The sequence below is a fragment of the Pieris rapae genome, chromosome 9 (assembly GCF_905147795.1).
Source record: "Pieris rapae chromosome 9, ilPieRapa1.1, whole genome shotgun sequence".
In the NCBI taxonomy this organism is placed as follows: Eukaryota; Metazoa; Arthropoda; class Insecta; order Lepidoptera; family Pieridae; genus Pieris; species Pieris rapae.
Genome location: NC_059517.1, coordinates 2089113 through 2106157, shown reverse-complemented (window position 1 = coordinate 2106157; position 17045 = coordinate 2089113). Strand labels below are relative to the sequence as shown.

The window sequence follows — 17045 nt, the reverse complement described above, 5'->3', positions numbered from 1 at the left end:
AAAAAGTTTTAAGGTACGTGAGCGACCTCAAGTAACTTTTAACTTCCGCTGAGGAAACTTAATCCTTGAATTTTGCAACTAAAATGAATCTCAAAAGAATTTAGGCTTTAAACTTTGTAACAGAGGTTTTATGCAAGTAAATTTTCATCTAGAGTACGAAATAATAATCTCAATAGAATCTTTAGAACCTTTGTTTAGTTATTTATTATATTTGCGTTCCTCTAGAATATTCTATATGCCTGACACATATGGTATATTAGGTATATTATGCTTACGCTGCAGCACCGCTATGTGGACCGAACCAATCGACTTCTTTCTTCTTTCTTTCAGGTCCTTTAGGAAAAGCCAATTCCTCAAACACCAACAACGCACTCGCGAGCCCTCGGCGGGGTTGTATCACTTAACATCAGATCAGCTTCCTGCCCTTTTGCCCCCTGTTCTATATATCACAAAAAGGACCACGACGTCGCAGCCAGGCAATGCCACTGAGTATGTAGGTTAACACATAAAAACAGCGCCCACTTGTGTCTCCAAAAACAGGATTCAGTATTTAAATTGATTTATCTAGTATTGGAATGTACAGCCGTGTCAAGCTTTTCCTTGTATCTTTTGTTATATATTAAATGACGTGGGCGCGTAGCTAGATTTGGCGGGTAAGAAAATTGGTGGAATTAAAAGTTCATTTTTGAAATGAATTCAATTGTGGTAATATTTATTGAGTGGTAAAAAAGCAGTATATTTTGACTCGTTTATTTGTTTACTCGGATAAAATATATACAATTCTTATAAATACTGATACAAAATACGGGTCCTTCTAACAATCATTATCTACACATACACAGCAAGAAATTATGTAACGATTGTAGCTTATTGAAATTGCTGTAAATAAAATTATTTATTCAATATCCCATACTAAATAAAACGAAATCAACTTAATTTAGCTTCTGTCTTATCGTAACAGCGTAAACAGAATGGGGTTAGATTTTTCATATTATATTTATTTTAGTATAATAGCTTTCACTGGTTTACAATTATCACCTTTCCGTTTTATGTGTATTTGCCGATATTTGATATATGTGTGTGCAAATATTCTGTATACGTCATTCATAACATTCTGCAAGTTGAAATTACAGAATCGCTCTACTGATTTCGTTTTATTGAAGGGGATTGTTTAGGCTTGACACAAAATCTACAGTTTATGTATTAATTCTGTTAACATTAATTGCAATATTTTATAAAACACTATGCACATTTAATAGCAACTAAGTCTTCTTAGATAATTTTTTACAGTATTAAAATCAATCAAACGAATTCAAAATGTCCACAAATATCAATCATTGTAATTTTATACATTCAAGTAACTTTAAATGCGTTAAACACCTAAAGTATTTTTTTTTCAATTCAAATCTAAATAAAAAAAGTTGTATTAAAAATTCGTTACCATATCAATAATAAAGAATCTGCATTCTTTTAACGTTAAATATTTTTAATTAATATAAGTTAAACAACTAGTAATAAAATAATAAACATTTGAAATTTAAATTTACTATCAACTATTTCCTGTCTGATAATAACAAAGTGCATAAATTTAAATTTCGAACAAATATACAGATATTATAATGAGACCAATGAAGTTTACTAATTCAGTCAGAGTTACGTATTTAGTGTGACATATGGGGTGATGCTGCCGTTGGCTTGACTGGAACACTGCTTATATGCCTGTCCAGCTCTTGGCACCAGCACTAACTGTTCCAGGTCACCCTGCAACAACAAACACAAGTTAAATAGGAAAACATTACGTAGGTCATGTTTCTTATTTAGTTTATTTAGGTTTCATTGTTACATTAATAATAAATTGAATTTGTTTATTCGGTAGTTCAAATAACATTTTAATGATGCATATCGAGACTTTAGATTTTATATAACTTTACTTAAATCGATATCTCTACAATATGAATAGGAAAGTTTATAAATAGTCGAGGAATTGCATTGGTTAGTTTGCACAAAGAGGTAGGAGAAGAATCAACGGATTAGGATCTAGAATTTGACGGAAAAAGAGAAATAGGTCAAAGACAGTAATTGGCAAGGAATATTATTGTGTAATGAAAGTAAGGCAAGATAGATACCAATTGTTGGCAAACCAGAAAACGATAATCTGAACTATGACTAAACCCAACCCAAATATTAACGAAAATAGTATCAGCAGATAAATTATTATAAATCTTGGATTTAAATAATAAATTCCCTTGTCAGCATAGACTGCTTTATTTTGACTTTAGTGTCTACTTTTTACAGGCATCTGCTTGATTCGATTCAAACCGAGGGCTTCACCAACTAATTCAGACTTTCAAATTATTAATGGTCATAGTAGTCATAGGAAAAGGTGTTAAATAATTACTTTATTATTGAATATCTTTGAATAGCAATGGTTTAAAGTATTACTTTTAATAATAATAATCACTAATAATCTAGCAATATTATCAAATCAAATGAACCACGATTTTTAACTTAGATGTTGTTAATTTAAAAGGTTGGCATAATTACACGACGCGACAGTAAAGCCATTGCTCCGATATATTGAAAACCATAATCGATTTATATGAAAAAAATATGTTTAAAATTATTAAAATTATGTTTAAATAATTATAAGTTTAAATACAATAATACATAACTTTAATCCGTAATAAGTGTTTTTCTTTAAACGATTTGTATTGAATTAACACTTAGCTTTTGTAAGCTAGAAAAAGTATATAATGTTATTTTATTGAATGTGTAACGGTTTGATTCTTATCGAATCGAACATCGAATGTGATTAAAAATCATTTGAAAGTGGATTTGGATTTCAACTGCAGTATTAAAACGCAACCTCACTTAGTTGTTTTAAATTGTCATGCAGAAATACCGAGAAAAAAAGCCAAATGTTTTAAAAATTACAACGCTAATCAAAAAACATTCCACTTAAAATGAGATTCTATTAAGTTGGCAAACTACCTCATCACGTATACAAGGAAAAACATTTTTAAAAATGATTAATGGTTTCATTAAACAAAGTGTGGCGTTATGAAAAAAATGTCGACACATTATACTCATTCAGGAAAAATTATGTCATTCGCGGAAAATTAATTTTCCGCTTTTTATTTTCATCAAATCGTGTCGTAAATAAGATTTATCGCGCGTTTTTCTTATATTTAGTTCACCGAAAGCTTTTAACGAATCATAGGATTAATAAAGCATAATTCCTTTTGAATCAAAGAAAACACTTCTTTCGTTTTTTCTTGCTTATTCTTACATTTTAATATGCAGAAATAATTTGATAAATATTTTAAAAATAAACTGATCTTTGGAATGTTTTTATAGATACATGAATAAACAGAAATATATACCTAGAAAGGGAGAGAAAACGTTCATCGGTAAAACACTGTTGGTAGACAAAGATGCCTGATCATACGAAAATATAATTCCTTAACACAAATAACTTTCCTAAAAACTAAATCGGCTTAATTGCACTCTTATTGTCTCTTTCTATCTAATTATGTTTACGTTTTAATAAAAAGAGAAGGGTATGTTAGTGAAATAAGACAGTTTATTTTTTTTGAATAAGGATTTAGAATAAACAGAGTACTCAAAAGCGATTTAAGCATTTAAATATAAATACCTAATCTTGTTAAATATCTCATGTCAACTGATTATAAACCATAAAAGGGACCCGTCGCTTAATAGCCGTATAAATATTTGGGTTGTCCCTTTTTAATAAAGGTCTTACCGAGAAGAGATAGCCTATAATAAGATCCGCGTCCCTCGGCGTATCCAAAGCGTCTTTTTCAAGTACATCCGTCCTCAGCCAGCGACAGTCCACGTAAACTCGTACTGTGTTATCATCATGAACGCTAGAATGAATTAAATATTATGTAAACTATATATAACAGCGGATATGTACATTAATTATTTTGCATATAAAACATTCATTTATTACTATATAATATATAATATAATGGGATAATGGAGAATTGCAAATTTGTAAAATCGGTCTTACAGTGTGTGACAACATTACAAAAATATTTATGTAAAAATTCCGGTCCGTATAGAAACTATTCTGATATCAATATTGTGACAGATTGTAGGCGTGTATTTTAGCAGGGGTTTATACGTAAACGTTCTTCAACGATAAATTAAGACAAAGAAAGCGTTTTGTATTTCAGCCGCAAGTAAAACTAGCCTAGCCTAGAGATCGTAGGTTCAAACCTCAGCTGAGCACTGAATGTATGTGCAAATTTGATCGTGAGGAAACGAGTGTAACCTGTTGTGGATGCATCCAGTGTGTTAGTATTGTGTTTTATTTTTTACTTTGTTTTTATTATAAAGTGCCTTTGAAAACGATTAGCAATAAATGTATATGATATAAGACAGGAAACATAATACGAAATGCAATATTCAGTGAGATACGTTCGACTTGTAAATAAAACATACAAGGTAGAATATACAGAAGCTCAAAGTTCAATTTACGTTCTTTGTCATGAATTACATTTATTTCTTTTATCTTGTGAGTCATTATTCACTGGTAAATATTGTACTCGAGGGAGGTTCCTTTCAGCGTACAATTGGTTGAGGCATTACTTTAATTTTAACAAACGTAAAAACTCAATTACAACGTAGTTTTGCAATTTGTTGAAACTCTTCGTGCGGCATGCGATGGTATAATGATAGTTTTGTAATTTGTATCATTTTACATGATTGTTCTTTGTACTAGTTTTATGTTGTGGCTGACTTAGTCTTCGTTTTGCTATGTGCATAATATAATATAAGTCTACATAATATTAAAAAACGAACTATGTCTAATGAAATTTATCGTGTCGCAGGTCTGTATTTTAAGGCTTTAAATTATTTCCTTTGTTTTGATTACTGTAAAGAGATATTTAATTTATTGCTCTTAACGTTATTCTGCGTACCTGCGATACTCTAACCTTGGACAGTCTTGAATCAACTTGTTTTCAATTCAAAAAATTTGTTTGTCAGCTTATAGTATTTTATATGGAAAAATTTGTTTGCTATATATATTTAGTCAAAAAGTCCGACTCAGACCCACACCACACGCCGTAAATAAAATTTCCCAGGGGATTTGTATTTCATTTCCATGCAATATTTATCCGATTGCAAATACACACGATTCATTCGTAAATATTCTTTATAGATTTTTCTCATAATTTTTAACTGCTACAGTCAGTTTTTTTCTGTTTGTTGTTTTAATTTGCAGAACACAAATGTCGTATGCGTCAGCACTGTTGGCGTAGTGTATCATGCGTGCGGCTTTTCTTTAACCGTTAGAATCAAGTATATGCACCAAAGGACTTATCTATCTCTCAGCACGACATAGGGTTGAAATAGATTTGTTAGACTCAAAACAGCGCGCATTAGACACAGAAATCCATCCACCTACATCAAAAAATGAAATAACAAACGATCTTATCAATCTTAAACATCTTCCCCTAAGAGTCCTATATTGACAAATATTATAAAACAAGCAGTGTGTTTTGTTGTTTGCGCTTATCTCAACCATTGGCTCAGATTGAAATTATTGTTTAGTTTGACAGTCCATGTACTTGTAGGCTACGCCCGAATTTGCGCCTTAAAATCCGCAGCGCAATTCTAATAAAAAGATGATCTTGACATCATCTTATTATCAAAGTTTTAATATCTGATATTTACTGAAAGACCATTTCATGTTTTTCTAAATCGTAGATAAAAGATACTAATGTTTAATGAACTTTATTTCTCATTACAAAAAAAAATTGTATTTACATAAGAAACTTAATATTAATATAGCGAAATACACGTCGCCATTAGCCGTCTCAATTTTAGTCTACTATGTTCACACTAATATCTTTCATGCCTTTTTGAATTTGTCAAACACTATTATTGCGAATTTTAGATGGTAATTGATTAAATAATTGCACACTTATACCTAATAGACATTTTCAAATAATTTGTACGCGGCTTCGGCAAGATAAGCAAACTCGCTCGACGAGTATTGCGTATAGTTGTGTCTTTGATTTTTACTACCGTGTCTGTTACCGAAGTTATAATTTTTGAAAAACCTCTTTACAATGGTAACAAGATATTATCTTTAGTTCACGTTTTTCAGTAAGGACAAACAGTTTTCATTGATTAACATTAAAATGTAATTCTACCTTACCATTCTTCAACATTTTATATTGTTTTGTAAAAAAACTATTCGGCAAATTTTAAAATAGGTGATGTAAAATCCTACCAGAACGTAATGCATATTTAATTTCTCATTAAATATTTTACCTCGTCTTCCAACATCAAACGTTTGGCTAAGATATTTACTAAGCTTCTACAAATTCCAACTCAAAATTGTGGAATTAAAAGACGGGTTGGTTTAATTGGAACAATTGAAAAATACAAAGCAAAAATGTTATGAGAGTCCAAATTTAACATAAATGAATTACATAATATTATTCAATATGTAACTACATAATTGATAAAGACAATCATGATTCTGATTATACTTAATAAGAAAAACAAAGTCTTACTACCCGTGTACATAAAATTCTAATATTTAATTATTTGTGCTGACACGTCGTTGAATTTTCTAAACATTGCATCATACGTTGGCGCATAGCTGGGGTTCGAATACTCAGTCGACTGTAATATATAATGTTAGAGTGGCTGTTACGTGCTAGGATAGAATTGTTATAGTAAGAATTTTTTTTTATGAACATACAATAATTTACATAACGGATAAATCACTATCACATGACAGAAAGACACGAGTGTACAAAATCTGTAGTGTAATCTTAATATATATAAATCTCGTGTCACAATGTTTGTCTTCAATGGACTACTAAACCACTTAACCGATTATAATAAAATTCGCACACCATGTGCAGTTCGATCCAACTTGAGAGATAGGATAGTTTAAATCTCAAATTATAGTCCCAATTTTATTTTATTGCAAATTTGTTTATGATTTAACAGAACTCCAACAGATGGCGCTGTGTTAAAAGTAGCCACGTTTCAAATAAGCTATCTACCTTTCACATAAGTTCTCCTACCGTTTCCCATAAATAGTAAACTAATTTAACAAAAACCTTAGCCACAGCAACGCTTGGCCGAGTCTGCTAGTATTTTTATAAATGTACTAGCGGATCCGACAGACGTTGTCCTGTCTACACGTCTTTAATTTCAAAATTTCAATTTTTAATAAGCCATTTTGATGAAAATTATTATTCAAATGTTATGACAATATCTAACGATCCAGCACATGGTCACACACGATATAACACAATGATAACAAAACTTTTTTTTAATTTCGGGACAGACTAAAATTAAAATTCGAATATTATTTAAAATTTGACTCTGCGATGGTAGCGCCGTCTGTCGGATGCAATGTAAAACATTCCAAAATCAACAACAACTAATAAATTGAAAATTAATTAAAAAAACATTGTCCAGCGGACAAAATTGTGAATCTAAACCATTCCCAGATCCCCTTGAACACACACAAAAAATTTCGTCTAAATAGGTCCAGTCGTTTAGGAGGAGTTCAGTCACATACACACGCACACAAGAAATCTATATATTAAGATATGTCCCAGGTATTAAAGTCAAAGTAAAATTAAAAGTAACACATTAAACCCCGCGAACTACGTTCCGCCTTAACACATTAAATGCTTAAACAATGGATACAAAGTACAAAATAGCCGGAAATAAAAACTTTTTATGGCGAATGTTGATTCAGTAAATATGAACGTTTGAAAAATATGTATGAATGTATATTATTATTTCTATTTACATTTTTCGGATCCGAGTGGTCGACACATAGTACATTGGGTGTCGAATACTCGGATGAGAATGGGCGGCACCGCTACTATGACTCTGCTCAACTCGGATCCGAGAAAAGAGAACTTAATGTGTTTCTTTTATATTTTTCTCTCCATAAGAAACTTCCTCTAAAATAAATACTTAAAATTGTCCAAAGGTTTTTTGAGTTTTATATGTTGTAAATAAATATAATATAGGCTATTGTATTATTATATATTTTTCTTGTATTCAATTAATAAATGTAGCAAATTTTGTGCCAATAAAAATATTATAAATTGAATGAATACGTATTTAAATACGAATTCGAGACACGATCCCTTTTTGAAGATGTAAATTTATTTCTTTCGAAACTAGGTGTGTTTATTTAACGAAAACTCTACAAAAATATAATTTTTATCTGAGATATTAACTCACCTGATGGCGATATGATGCCATCTAAAGTCGTACAGTGGTACAGCAAGATAGATGGTCTTCTTGGATCCACCTCCCGCATGTACAAGTCTTGCAGCACCTCTTCCCGCCAGCTCCAGGGATAAAAAGGAACCTGAACGACGACGTGATCGCAGAGAGAAAAGAGTGCCTTGACCGTATCCGCCACTCTAGAACAAATTGTAAAAGTATATGAAGTATAATATAATACATAGTATGTAATTATTATTAAATGTAAAAAGCTATCGTCTATGATTTTAATGACAAAACTGTGTTAGCTCTTAAGTTATGCATTAAAATGGACGTTGGGTTAACAAATTGTTAACAAAATAATGATCAGTTTACAACTTTCATCCCTGAGGTCGTAAGTTCGATACCCGGCTGTGCACTTTCTTTCTATGTGTAACGTTCCTTCCAGCGGTGAAGAAAAACAATGTGAGGAAACCGGTATGTCTTAGGCCCAAAAACTCGACAGCGTGTGTCAGGCACAGGAGGCTGATTACCTACTTGCCTATTAGATTGAAAAATGATCATGAAATCTAAGGCCCAGACCTACAGAGGTTGTAGCGCCACTGATATTTCTTTTTTTTTTAAATAATAATAACGAAAATTTAGCTTCACTTTATATAACTTATTATCGTTAATAAAATAATAACTATTTCATGTATAAGTATTATAAAAGCTTTCTATAGTTTAAAAGTCTTTGCAGTATTTCAGAGTACTAAGTGCGTAAAGGTAGTAGTTCTCAAGTTCCATCGATACCTACCTCAGGTCTCAACCTCAACGAGAGGAATAAAGTGAACTCTCGCGGAAAAGCGTTCCCCGCTGCAAATAGTTCTGAAGAGGCAATCCATATGTAGGAGTTTGGCCGCAAACTGAAGGCATGCGGTCTATCTGCTACTCGGCCCCACTTTGCTTGAGCGGGGTGGAAATTCCGTCTCGCACCGGGCGCGAGTGGATTTATTGTGCCTGTAGGGAATGCAACCAATGATATATGTATAGCTGATATACAACTATGAATAAGGATTTTTTTAAATGTCAGTATCTTGTAATGCGTAAATCTACGGTAGTATTACGGATATTTAGAGAATTACTACGGATTTGGATCTCATCAATCTCTATTGGTCTTAGAGATTAGTGCGATTGATCTTAGGTAAGTTGTGAAATAAAAGTAGCCAGTTTTTAAGTCACATTAATTTCTTTAAGGTAGTGTAATGTATATGTTTATATTTTATATAAATAAGAATTAATTCTAAAATGTGTTGCTAGACGCAAAACTTGAAGACGCCTGGATCAATGCGAGTATTTTTTTATTTATTACTTGAACTCTGTAAGGAGAAAAATTAAAAATAAAATTAATAGGCATATCAAAATGTTCCATATCTTGGTATGTCGTTAAAAAAGGCTATAAGCATTTTTGTTTAAATTTAGTACGTTGAGTTGAATAAATAAGTTATAAATTTATGTTCATGTAGGTAGCACAAATGCCAAATAAAAATATCCTTAGGAGAGTTATGGAAACAATTTTGCCACGGAGCGAAGTCGCCTTGGACTCTAAGAGATCGTAAAATTGTCGAGGAAGCTCTGGGAACCTTATATATTTATACACTAGATAACGTTAGACGTACTCGATATTATAGTGTATTAAAGATTTTTGATATTCGAGCTTTAACACTTAATAGTGTTTTAAAATTACAAGCATATTAAGTCTTTCTCGGGAAGGCAGATTATCTATTATAAATATTTGGGAAATACGTTAGCGAATTTAATTCAAATACCATTTTAACCCTTATCTAACTCAAAATATTCTTTATTTATTTTTCAGGGTTTTTAATTTAGTTACATATCGGGAAAATGAACGCGGTATTTTTGCTTGTGAAAAATACTAGATTTTTTTAAACTGTTAGTTTAACAGAATAATATATTTAGGTTCAAGTTTTAAAGTAATATATTGTTTTTTATTGTATAAAATAAATTAAATGTAATTTTGATTACTATAATATTGGTTTATATCTCCGAACTATCTCCAGATCTTCTTTAAACTCTAACTTTATTACAATATGTTAATCGAATTCATATTGTTGCTTACCTCCTTTTGCTACTGTAGTACTAAGTTCACTTAGTTCATATGAAGCGCATTTATCATCCTAAATGTAGCGCGGAGGTAGGAGCGTTATGATACAATATATATACAATCTAAAAAGAAAATCCTTTATACATGACACCCTAATCTTACCTTCACATTCAAAAGAGTTACAGGATCTCCACTGCTCTCCGAATCCCTCACAAAAGCCTTTAGAACAATAGCGTCTACGCGTTTGTCTCCCCCCACCGCATGTTTTGCTACACACCCCCCACTCGCCCCAACCTGCCCAACCTATAACAATAAAATAATTTTTCTATCTTACAATGTATTTGGAAGCGGGTTACATTGCGTTTCACTATGCCTACTGCTTGAGGCCTTTTTGATGTGAAACATCTGTAGCCGCACGTAAAACCGATTTCTGCCGTGGCGACGCATGCCGTGGCGACGCGTCGCCGCGCTATTTGATGGTATTATTATTACAAAATAATATAATAATATATCACAATATGTTACATTATAAAACCGCTGTGGTTTGTATTAATTGTAACCATAGCAGTCTTGTTTAGGAGCGCGACAAATGCATGCAAAAGCAGTTACATATTATATACCTATATACAGTCTATATGCAGTAGTAAACTTCTTATTAAAATTATTTAATGAAAATAATTTTTTGTTTATTCAATAAATAGTCATCGTTATCTGGAAAAAAATCGTAATATTTTATTTTATCATTATTTAGTTCCTATCACAACCTGTTCTTTTCTACTTATTACTTTTCCAAAATAATGTCGATGTTTCACACCTGCCAGGCGTCTCGTGACGGCTCACATTTTTTTTCTTATTAAATTACAGGCATGTGGAAAATAGTGTTAAACAAAAAAACTTCGTAAAACATAAAAATTGGCGATTTAAAAGAGTGGCAGAGAATTTATTTACAGTTCTTCTCGTCCGTTCTTGCCTATGATTTGAGAACTGGCTGTAAATATTAAATTAGAAGCATTTCATGTATTTCTTTATTGACGTTCATAAGTGTACATTGTGTTACCAAAATTAATAAATAATAATTTATATTTCGTATTTCTACTATAAACAGATAGATAGCAGTTTCAAGTCGAATTCGTTTCTCACAAACTTTAATATGGTAGCGTATGTTCTTGGTTTAAATAGGATTATCTTATCTTATTGAACCGACTACAATTCTAGTAGAGTTCAACAAAATCAGACTGAGTTTATTTCAAAATTTCTGTAAGTTATAACCTTAAATGTTTCTTTGTAGTTTCTTTGGTAGTTCTCTACTTTGAATTAAGAATACTATTTATTTTTCGAACTTGAACTCGCATTTATTGTTTGATGATGCGAATATAACCTTTTTATTGCTTCGTATTCAATTTATATTATTTGCTTGATTGATTGCAAATCAAAAGCAATCGCTATCAACATTTTAATAATACTGTATTTTATTGACAAAAAGAATCGCTATCAATCTTTATTCAAATTTGAAGAGCATTGTAATTCAATTTATGAATTTAAGTTTGTATTTTCAGTACCTAACACTTATACAGTGAAAGAGATGATTTTAACTGTCCTTACCTTTGTTGTAAGTTTAAATGCGCATAATTTTTAATTAATTATTTTTTTGCTTCTAATATTATTTGTATTAAACTATTTTATTACTGACTTATAACGATTTATGAATTTACATTGTTGTATGTTGTATATCCATGCCATTTACGTGATACAAAAAGTACCCTCGAAATTTACTTTTCTTGGAATGCGATTAAGTTGCATGGATATGATCATAGCTGCGCCTGATTTCATACATTCTCGTGTATATCTTATTTCTTACATATTTGTTGTGTGATTATCCTCGTGATGTTTGAGAATATAAATAAAACATAATAATTCGTTGAATTCGCGTCTATATCAAGCAGTGCAAACATTGATTATGAGACACCTACCCACCAGACAATTATTTCTAAGTATAATATTCGTCATTATGCAAATAGACAGTTACGGTTTTATCCAGCAACAATTGCTGCAGAAAATGATACTCAGGACTTTAATCATTGTGATTTTACATTTAAATGAAGCTATCCTATTTCACCGGGCCGTGCAGAGGTGAAACATTTTAGATTTATTTATTAGTAGTACTTTTTGTGTTTTAAGGTCTTATTTTAGTATTGTCTAAATAAATTTATGTATTATATACTTCTAAACTTCTTACTTGCCTTATCTAATTTCATTAATTTATTTACTTTTTCTTATTTTCACAGTGGTTGGCTGAAAAAGATCGCTCGAAAGCGTAAACGCCGCCAGTTCTTTTCATTTAATTATGTAAAGTATATAACGTTTCTGTTACGAATAATTAATAAATACAAAAGATATATCTTATTTTATTAATTTACAGTTTTAACATGTTATGAGGAGCATGGTGTAACGTTTGACGAAGAGTTTAATGCCAGTTCTTTTCATCAGTTCGTTCTCTTGATTTGTGAACTGCCAGTAAATATAAATTGAGTATAATTAATAAAAGTTTTTTGACGTTCATTAGTTTAAGATACCTACATAAATAAATAATATATATATAATAAGCTGTAAAAAGTCAAGTGACGTGTAGCAGTGGGGTATACTGGACTAAACTGGTTTTCAGGCTATATAAGCACGGCGCGCTGTATGGTCGGGCGCACTTCTTCGACGCTCGCACTAGATATAGGACGTTACTATTGTTGTTGAAATTGTGGTTAATTTCGTGTAATTTAATTTGGTTATTTTTAGTAATTTTATTTGTTAATTTCTTACTTCAGTAGTGGGATTCGTTCTCATTTCTGATTAGCTTAAATTAACGCCCACGTGGTTTTATTTTAGTCAGTTTGAAACGCGAGTGATATACGTTTAATAAAAATAATGGAGGGTAGGCGGTGAACACGTAAAAAAAAGACGGTGTGCCCGTCTCTGACCGATATTAAACCGTCAACCGACGCAAGCGACTGAGCTATGTCCACCAGTGGTGTCACCACAACTGTGCTCAGCAACACCACCGCGAGGGGATCGGCCCTTTGCACCGACATGCGCAACACCATCGGATTTGCTGCTTTCTTCCTTAAGTGACACTCGTTACCACCTGGTACTGACGGTTCGCACAATGGTACTGAGAACGCTCCGGTGCCAAGTTCAAGCAGCGCTTGCGAGTCAAGCACTGATCTGGTACTTAATCAGGTGACCGACAAACTAGTAAGTGCGTTGAGCACAATTCTGGTAAGATCTAACTCCATTTATATTTCTAATTTTGATCCGTCTTTCAAATATTTCGATATATGGTGTGAGCAGGAAGACTGCGCGGTTGTCTAATTATTGGGATGACCGTGAGTGCTTATCTCTGATTGGATATTGTTTGAAAGGGGATGCTAAAGTGTGGCTAAATGAGTGGCTTAGTAATGATCATAGTTGAGACAACAGACTCTGATAGTTATCTCATGTATTGCGTGTTGTACGAGGAATGAGTGAAAAGTAAATTGTCGCAGTAGTTATTCGGGGTATTAAGGACCCACAAGTTCGCGCCGCCGCGACTTGTGCTAATTTATCATCGGAAGGCTTAGTTAAATTCCTCTCATTATATACCCAGCCCCTAGAACCGCGCTCTATAATACAAAATCATGTTAAAAGGCCAAATTTGTGAGATAATTCCCGAAAACGATATAATTTTCAGTCTAATATTAAATGTTTTTCATGTGGGGAAATTGGTCATATACAAATTTTGTGTCCTAAAAAAAAAAAACTAAGTATGGAACCGCACCAGAGACCCAATCTACAAACAATTCAAGTTTAGATAAAAGGCAGTTTTCTAATATCAAAATTATTTGCAAATTTTGTAAGAAGGTAGGACATAAAACGGAGGACTGTTTTGTTCGACAGCGTTCCGAGTCGAGCGGTAGGCTAAATTAGTTATAGTTTACCGCCCTTATAAAATGTCGTATGATGAAAAATTACGCGTTAGAGATATCATAAAAGATGTGTTGAATCAATAAATAATTAGAGATAGAGATTTGTAAAAAAAAAAGCGATTCAGATAGGCTTTGTGTCGACTTTAAACTTAAAACTCAAAGACAGTTGGAATACCCGCTTCCGTTAATTGAGGACCATAATATTGATTGGCTAGATAAAGCTACCTATTATATTTGCCTTGATATGGCTACTGGCTTTCACCAGATAAAATTAAATAAAAAAATCGACACCACTCCCGAGATTCGTAACACCTGAGGGTCATTATGAGTACATAAAGATGCCATAAGAATTAGGTAATGCACAGGTTGTATATCAACGAATTATATCAAATACGTTACGATTTTACATAGATTAGGCAGAGCCCTTGTGTGTTGTAATTGTGTATATGACGTATTATTACCTAGTAAAACAATAGAAGAGGGTTTAGGTACATTACATGATGTGTCAGAGATGGGGGTAAGGGTAAGGGACCCAGACAGGCCTTTCCATTAATTTAAAAAAAAATGTAACTTTCAGACTACGGAGATCGAGTATCTATGCCGAGTCATTAGCAATGGTCAAGATATGAAGACATCGTGCATTGCGAGGTTGACTCGCATGGGTGTGCATTTCAATGGCGGCGATTTTGCATTTGTGCCAAGCTGTTGGTAAGCTAGACTCCTGTATGCGCGGACCATATGTGGTTTTAGCGACGTTGTGGCAGGACAGATATGAACTAAAATTAGTCGCTGGTTCTTATGGTAAAGCTGCCGCGGAATACATGTTGCCCTGGCGCGGGGAATGGACCCCTGATGTGTGTGCCGCATTCTTTGAGAGTAAGTAATTTTTACTTGCCTTTTCAAAACTTATGTATGTTGATAAATGTTTGTGAAAACTGTCATTTTATTAGAACTGCTTATCATATAGGTAGTACCTATTTTGGTAAAGACCTGCGGGAGTCTTGTGTGATAGTAATGGAGTCGCTCTTACTGTTAAAGCAATGGAGTCGCTCTTGCTTAGTGTGATGTACAGTAATGGAGTCGCTCTTACTGTTAAAGCAATGGAGTCGCTCTTGCTTAGTGTGATGTACAGTAATGGAGTCACTCTTACTGTTGATAGCAATGGAGACGCTCTTGCTATGTAAAAAAAAAAAAAAAATGAACTAATGTTGTGTCGAGAGTAATGGATGCGCTCTTACTTTCGATGAAGTTATGTTAATTTAACGTTATAATAACAAAAATCATGTAATTTTTAGGTGGCGCTGATGATGACGATAGTCCTTCACCACAACCACCGCACGTGATACAAGAGTCATCAGCAGGTCAAGTTTCAACATGCCAACCTGCCTATCATCACACGGGCGAGGACGCACCGTCGTCAGGAGAGGCCGAATAAGCTGTAAAAAGTCAAGTGACGTGTAGCAGTGGGGTATACTGGACTAAACTGGTTTTCAGGCTATATAAGCACGGCGCGCTGTATGGTCGGGCGCACTTCTTCGACGCTCGCACTAGATATAGGACGTTACTATTGTTGTTGAAATTGTGGTTAATTTCGTGTAATTTAATTTGGTTATTTTTAGTAATTTTATTTGTTAATTTCTTACTATATATATATAACCGACTTCAAAATGCACAAATATAAACATTTGACAATGTATGAGATTTAAATGTAATTATTAAAAGCCATTAAATTACCGTTTCTATATCCTACTAGGCGAGGCATGTGATGTTTCGGTGTTCATTCCAAAATTTCAATAAACTTTTGAAGTCGATTAAATAGTAACTGTCCGTTTACGTACCAACCGCATTCCAAATGGCGATATCTACACCTAAGCTCCATGGTACCGCCGCAGCTGTGGCCTCTAACCAGGGTCCATCTGGTGGAGTAGTCTCCAGGTCTTCAATTGGGTCACTGACTCTTGAAAACACTACGAGCTCGCTTTGCGGGGCCATACTCCAGTTAAAGCAACCTATCAGCTGTGCGCCGATTTTGAGGTTAATCTGCCTGAAATTTGGATTATGTACAGACAAAATATATATGCGAGTTCTGATTGGAAAAGCTTCATTTGATTTTAAGCAGAACCATTACGAACAGTTTGTATAATGTACAAAAAAACAATCATGTTTATTGAAAGTATACGATAAAATACAATCTATAACTTTTAATTTATTGGAAAATCATTTCAAACTTGTAATTAAGACTTAGTTGTCATATTAATATTTATATAATTTTTAGTGTGAAATAATATTATTGTATGAATTCCTTGAATCATACTTATTATATGTTTTTGTATGAAGTAACTTCGGTATCAAACTTTCTTTCTATATGCGTATTTAACATTCGCTCGAATGGTGAAGGAAAACACCGTGAAGAAACACTTGTATTAGACCAAAAACGTCGACAGCGTGTGTGTCAGGCACAGGAGGCTGATCACCTTGCCTATTAGATTGAAAAATGATTTTGAAACAGATACAGAAATCTGAGATCGAGGCCGTTGATTTTTTTTTATTTTCACTTCCATACTCACAATCAATAAACATAAAACACAGTTATATAAAACAGCATTAACAGTCTTAACAAGCGACCTCTTCTTAACAACCCGTGCTAAAAGATAACGACAGAGCCAGAACAAAAAATAAAAATATAATGGTATAAAAGCAATGCAACATTATTTCTCGCAACATATGTAACAAATATCCTTTTATCA

The 17045-nt window shown here is 32.8% G+C and overlaps 1 protein-coding gene across 1 annotated transcript in view; it reads right to left on the bottom strand.

The window, feature by feature from the left end:
- Positions 1-1493: 1493 nt before the first annotated feature.
- The window catches only part of LOC111001431, a 32466-nt gene continuing 16914 nt past the window's right edge, over positions 1494-17045 (bottom strand). Inside the window, exons 4-9 of the mRNA XM_022271331.2 lie at positions 16137-16342; positions 10508-10648; positions 9038-9240; positions 8257-8441; positions 3764-3887; positions 1494-1761 (exon numbers count right to left, since the gene is read on the bottom strand). Of these exons, the coding sequence (XP_022127023.1) occupies positions 1654-1761; positions 3764-3887; positions 8257-8441; positions 9038-9240; positions 10508-10648; positions 16137-16342 (967 nt within the window). The 3' untranslated portion in view covers positions 1494-1653. The remainder of the gene's footprint in view (positions 1762-3763; positions 3888-8256; positions 8442-9037; positions 9241-10507; positions 10649-16136; positions 16343-17045) is intronic.